We start from the raw sequence: 6,742 nt of genomic DNA on the forward strand, positions 1-6,742 counted from the left end.
TACTCACTTTGCCCTGTGCAGACTGACTCACTTTGCCCTGTGCAGACTCACTTTGCCCTGTGCAGACTCACTTTGCCCTGTACAGACTCACTTTGCCCTGTGCAGACTCACTTTGCCCTGTGCAGACTCCCACAGCGGTAGCAGCTTCATTAAGTGCCGTTTAACCAACTAACGAGAGCTGAAGGTGAACACCGGCCTAAGGGACGGATTACTCCGGTTACTTACCTGCTCATTGCCTTACGGCTCCTGAAATGTCAATTTAATCCCGCGGCACCAATTAATTCCCATCTCAGCTGCCTCTCGGGCAGTTTGGGAATAGGAAGGGACTTGGGAACAGGAGAAGGTGAGGAAATGTGTCTGGTGTCCAGGTGAGGCAGCTTTGCTCACAGGAGTTCCTCTGGGAATCCAGCAGTGTCTGTCCCTGAGCACACTGACTGGAGCCACAGGCATCTCCCAGGAATTCCACGCTGGATCTTGGGAAGAGGAGAGGAACATCTCACCCTGTCCAAACTGCCCGGGAACAAACCCGTCTCAACCAGGCAGGTTTTCCTGCCCACAGACCCCATGAGTGGTAACTACTGGGGATGAGATGCAACTGCTCGTTTTGTGACGGCCTCCCAGAGGGTGAGCTTTTGATGCCCCTGCAGGGCAGGTGGGTCCAGATGATCTTTAAGGCCCCTTCTGACCCCAGCCCTTCTGTGGTTCCATGATCTGTACTTTGTGTGAGAGATGGACACCAAAGTAAGGAGAGAACAGCCCCTTTGCAGCCCTTGGCTAAAGGCAGCAGGAGGGAAAGGCTCCGTGCAGGGCCCTGCTGCTCCATAAGGTCACAATCCTGCCAGTTTCCTGCTTGCAGGAACAGCAAACCAGATCCCGACCACCTCACCTCCACGTGTTTAGTGCTGGTTAAGTCTCTTTTAGTTCTGAGAGGAGGAAAAGCAAGAGGTGAGGTCTGGTCCTCTTGGGGAAAAAAACCAACCCAAACCCCAACCCAAAAGCCAGGGTGGGGAACACTGTGATGGCTCCAGCACTTGGCAGTCTTTGGGGTGCAGTGACAACACGTTGCTGCCCCTCTGGGGTGGCTCTGCCTGTAGCTGGTTGGTGGTGGGGACAGCAAGAGCAAAGAGGCTGCTGTGCTGCCCAGGCTGGTGGCACACAGGGCCTTCCCACGCCGTGCCACTGAGAGGGAACCTGCTGGCACCGTGGGCAGGGAGGGTGATGCCACCCCAGTGCCACCATCCAGCTCTGGATACAAGGGACCAGGAGGCTCCCCAGGCTCCATGGGCTACAGCCTAAGTCAGAGTGGTTCGGGTCGGTACAAACAGGGGTGATCTGGCAACTTCAGTGAAAGGATAAACAAAGAGCACGGGTAAAGGCAGGCTGAAGAAAATGATCCAAACAGTGAAAACAAGGCGAGGCAGTTGGGAAACTGCAGGAAAAAGATGCCTCATCAGGAGGTTCAGAAGAACTGCAAGAGCAGCCAGGAGCCCCACCCTGTGTGCTCATGCACATACGAATGGTGGTGTGAGCACATGCTGAAGAAACACCTGGTATTTCTTTCCCAGTTGCAGAACAAACCACAAGGGCTGACAGCAGATCCACAGCATGAAGCCACCAGCAGGCTCTCACTATGCACAGAGCCTTGTTTCTGCACTGCCACACATGGCATCACACCCTCTCTCTTGTCCCACATGCGACTCTTCCTGAGGTTGCAGGTACAGTTGAAAGCACATTCCTGGCAGCTGCAGTTCTCTGCAGCTCTGTTGCACTTATTTCCACCATTCTGACCTATAAACACCTTCAAACTGCACTGCACAGACCTGCATCATGTGCTGCTAAAAGAAAAACTGAGACAAAAAGAGTACCTTTTTTGCCTTCTCCTTCAGCAACATGCCCAAGATTTTTCTTTCCCCACTTCTACTCACAACTCATCTCACTGTCTCTGCCACTCAGCCACTCATCTCCATGTTCAAATCACTTCAGCTTCCTTTGACACCGTTAGACCACTCTTCACTACCTTCCTGGACCAGCTAATCCCTCAGCTGTTCAGAGAGCTCTTCATAATTCAGTTTCTAAGCAACCATTACTGCCTCAGTGATGTCCATTTCAGTCTATTCCACGTGGAATTGCTTTCTTGAGAAGGAACTAATACCAAAGAGATCAGCAAATGAGGATCATGAAATTGCTCTACAGTTTTCCTTTCCTTTTTACTCAACCATATTCTTCTGCACCTGCTTGAAAAACTGGTATTCAAGTAATATCAACATCTGATAGGACTTAGCTCCTTGTGACAAAGGCATTTTACATACTGAAAACGTGTGGGGATAACTACTTTATACAAATATTCACCAGTCTCTGCAGCACTTCCAGAAAAATATGCTATTCTTTTAGTAGCCTCTCCTCCCTTTGTCTAATTGTTGTTTTCTCCTTTTCAGTCACCCAGATGGTAGGACAGTTTTGCACTTCCCTGTGGGTACGTGATGATGTGCTTGGTGCATCATCTCTCCTTGGCTCTGAATATTTCTTTTAAAAGTTGGCTTACAAATTAAATCTTGGGAAGGGTGAGAGGAGGAACTGGTGTTTCCACTTGTGCTGCTGGTTACCTGCAGTGGAAGCAACGTCCTGGGTGTGAAGCACAGATGTTAACACAGTCACTGTGCTGTCCTGTGGCTACTGCAAGTACCTGGAAAAGGAGCAGATCCGTGGTGTGAGTGAAGATGATTCCTCACAGCTTAAGGTGCCACCTCCAGACAAGTCATCAAATAGCTCTGTCAAGTTAGGTGAAGAGGAAGCACTGAATTATCTTATGTTTCTAAATATTTTATTTTATAAAGTATTTCATTTCAAATAATAACAGGTTGTGAATTTTTCTTTACAGCCAAATAAGCTTTAGTTTTGCAAGAGAGGAAAAAACAGGCCCAATGTTGTATTGAAATTCAGTATCATTCTTGCTCTGTGAAGGTGAGAACCTAAACTCTCAGTCTGTGGAACAGGCTGTTCTGTGGGATTCTGTAGGAGCACAGGGTGAAGAGCAGCAAGGGTTTGTGTCACAGCCCAGTGACAGGGCTGAGGGACAGAACAAGGGTGGCCAGAAAAAGCCCCTGCAGGAGCTGCATGGAGCCCATCTTGGCAGTGCCAATGAACCACGAGAGGAGATGGGTCAAGAGCCTCTTTGCCAAAATAGTTTCTATACTCTGATGTTTGAGGGCAAGGAAGGAGCCCCATGATCTCAGGAATGTTTTATTAACATTTTTTTAGTCCAATATTTTGCTTCATCCCAGATGAGGTGTCTGTTTCTCCCCTCTCACATATGGAAAGAGAAACAGGTGACCCAAAACACAAAATGCTTTTTCACCAGTTTTCTTTATTTCAAATCCACAGCCAGAGGAATCCTCAGGCTGCCTCCCCCTGTGATTCACTGCTAATACACAGACACCTTTTTGCATGAGGCTGTGCTGACAGTTGGCAAGGACCTTAGCAGGGTCATTAAATACTCCAATAGTCTGAAAATGTGAGTGTTGCAATAGCAGAGAAATAATGGAAACAGTAGAAACAAAGTTTATTTCACCTTAAGGTAGAAAATATACAAGCAAGCTATGTTGAAAATCTACAGATTGCTAGAGCAGAAGAGTTAGAACATCATCAAATAAGTTTAAAAATATTGCTGAAATACTGTGAAAATTCAGGGCTATGAACACCCATGAGACTCTGAAAGTCCTGCTTAAATACTCAGTACACATTTCTCACTGGACTAGAAAATGTCACTTCTCTTCAAAGCTCAAGTTTTTGAGGACAACAGGAAAGTCCTGCTTAGAATACTCAGTACACATTTCTCACTGGGCTAGAAAATGTCACTGCTTGTCACTGCTCTTCAAAGCTCAAGTTTTTGAGGACAACAGAAGAATCTCAAACTACAGCCACTATGGTTGGGGTTTTTTTTTGTTAATTACAGAAAAGTCACGTTTGAATCCTGGGGTAATGGCTGAGGCAGCAGCAGTGATGCAGGATCACCAGAAAGATGGAGAAGACAATACTCAGGATGAATCATTAGATGAAAATGTTCTTCTCTGTTGTTGGAGATGGACATAAAGGAGCATCAGCCAGTAAAATGAAAAGAGTGAGCAGTCCAGGGGATCTGGTGAGCTCAGGAAAGAGGAGAAGGCTCGTGGGGTTGCACTGCACTGGATGAGGACAGGATCTGGCAGGGTCAGGCATTCAGCACAAGGTCTGGCTTCCTTCCCTCCTCTCCTCCCTCCTCCCCAGGGCAGTTGCTCCCCTGGACTCCCCAGAGGCCCCATGGCTGTGCTGCTCCCTGCCTGCCCTGCTGCCCGGGCTCCTCAGGAGGGAACACTGGCTCCTACAGCTCCAGGAGATGATGTTCCTGTCCAAGGACTGTGCACAAAGGAAAGGCTGCAGGCAGCCACTGCAGCTGGACCCAGACCTGCTGAAGCTCCATGTCTGAAAGTCAGATTGTTTCCTCGTTTAAAAAAAATATAATCCTAATGGCAATGATTAAGTTAATTCATTTCCAGCTTTGGCTCGTGGTGATACCATTGCTGAACAACATCCTCCTAGCCCAGAACTCTTGCAGTCTTTGCTTTTTCCATTTTCCTAAACAAAACAAAGGAGCCCATTTCTTGGTCAAACATTTGCTGATCTATTATTTTTGTAGCAGAAACGAGAAGTTGCAGGAAGCATTTTTTCCCCAGGCATGTGTAACATCTCATTTGCATTAGGATGAATCCACCCTGCTCATCTTATTAAAGACAGATGATTTCTTCTTTGCTCATTGCACATACCTGTTAAAATTGCTAGGTCTAAATATGAAGAAATAAATGAAAGCTGAAGCTCTGTGTGCCAGTGGAGCTGACAGACTGTGGGATTTGTTTGAGCTGGCTGTGTCCTGTGAACCATGGTGCTAATTTCACACCTCAGTTATTGCAGAAATGCTAAATAATGGGGATTATTTTTTTTTTTTTTGCAACACTTTATCCTTACAAATATGTTTTATACATATGGCAAAACTAATAAATCTAACCAGCTGAAAGAAGTGAGGGTTTCAAGTCAGTGTCACCCACACAACTTTTTTCATCTAAGTCTTACTTAGCTTAGGAAGTGCTTCAAGCAGAGACCTTAATTTGAGCATTTCCTAACACTTCATGATCAGCTGCTCATCCTGCAGTTGATTTAGTTTTCCCAAGAAATACAGGATTTAGCTTTAATTCATGAATAGGAAAGAAAAAGGAAGTTACTAAGAATCCACCATTTTTCATTATTTGTGTATTTTACCTATTCCTATCAAGCTACCTGTGCTGTGTCCTCCTCTAGGAATTTTGTGTCAACTAAACACAGCAGCAAAAACCACCAGGAGGCTGGTAAGAAGGCTAAAAGCCCAGTGTGCTTCCTTCTGAAACAAGTCACTAGTGGGGTCCCACAGGGCTCCATCCATCCCAGGCTCCATCCTCTTCAACATCTCCATCAATGCCTGGGACGCAGGACTGGAAGGACTTCTAAGCAGGTTTGATGGGGATACCAAACTGGGAGGAGCTGTTGATTCCCTGGGGGGCAGGCAGGCCCTGCAGAGAGACCTGGACAGGTTGGAGAGATGGGCAGTCACCAACCACATGGAGTTTAACAAGGGCAAGTGCTGGATTCTGCACCTGGGATGGGGCAGCCCTGGTGGTCAGGACAGACTGGGGAATGAGAGGCTGGAGAGCAGCAGGTGGAGAAGGACCTGGGGGTCCTGGCTGATGGTAGCTGTGGATGAGCCAGCAGTGTGTCCTGGAGGGCCAACTCTGTCCTGGGGTGCATCAAGCAGAGCATTGCCAGCTGCTCCAGGGAGGGGATTGTCCCACTCTGCTCTGCTCTGGTGCAGCCCCACCTTGGGCAGTGCCTGCAGGTTTGGGCACCACAACATAAAAAGGACATCAAGCTACTGGGGAGTGCCCAAAGGAGAGCCATGAGGCTGGTGAAGGGTCTGGATGGGCTGATTCATGAGGAGCAGCTGAGGTCACTTGGGATTGTTCAGCCTGGAGAAGAGGAGGCTGAGGGGTGAGCTCATTGCAGTCTGTGGTTCCTCACAAGGGAAGAGATGGGGCAGGTCCTGAGCTCTTCCCTCCTGTCACCAGTGACAGGACTGGGGGAAATGGCAGGAAGCTGAAGCAGGGGAGGTTTAAGTTGGATATCAGGTTTTTCACCCAGAGGGTGGTTGAGCACTGGAAGAAGCTCCCCAGGGCAGTGGTCACAGCACCAAGGCTGCCTGGGTACAAGAAGCCTTTGGATGATGCTCTCAGGCACATGGGGTGATTCTTGGGGTGCCCTACACAGGGACAGGTGTTGGACTTGGTGATCCTGATGGGTCCCTTCCAACTCAGCATCTTCTATGATTCTAAGTGCTTACAGTGCAGCTACAGTGTCAGTAAAGACCCCTGATGGTGTGTTACTGTTAGCCCATTGTTCCTCTTATGCAAATACATTTGTCAGTAGGTGCAGGTGCTGAAATGTGATTTATCAGACAGTCCTAAGAGCATCACAATTCTGCAATCTTGTGACAGTTTGAATGAGTGCAAGAAGCAACCCAGAAGTTGGCTTAATGTTTGAAGCTCAATCTGAAAAGCTGAGGGATAAACAACAGGGTAGGGAAGGTGTTGTGGACTCTGGGAGACCAGGATCTGTCACACACTGCAAGACACTTAAAAATAATTGGGGCTCCCAAATCCTACTTGTGCACAGAACAAACCAT

The 6,742-nt window shown here is 47.8% G+C and overlaps 1 protein-coding gene across 1 annotated transcript in view; it reads right to left on the minus strand.

The window, feature by feature from the left end:
- The window catches only part of ACAD9 (acyl-CoA dehydrogenase family, member 9), a 25,669-nt gene extending 25,103 nt beyond the window's left edge, over nucleotides 1-566 (minus strand). The window contains exon 1 of the mRNA XM_010008861.1: nucleotides 501-566. Within this exon, the coding sequence (XP_010007163.1) occupies nucleotides 501-566 (66 nt within the window). The remainder of the gene's footprint in view (nucleotides 1-500) is intronic.
- Nucleotides 567-6,742: the final 6,176 nt, after the last annotated feature.

This window comes from Chaetura pelagica, unplaced genomic scaffold (genome assembly GCF_000747805.2).
Source record: "Chaetura pelagica isolate M959 unplaced genomic scaffold, ChaPel_1.0 scaffold52, whole genome shotgun sequence".
NCBI lineage: Eukaryota > Metazoa > Chordata > Aves > Apodiformes > Apodidae > Chaetura > Chaetura pelagica.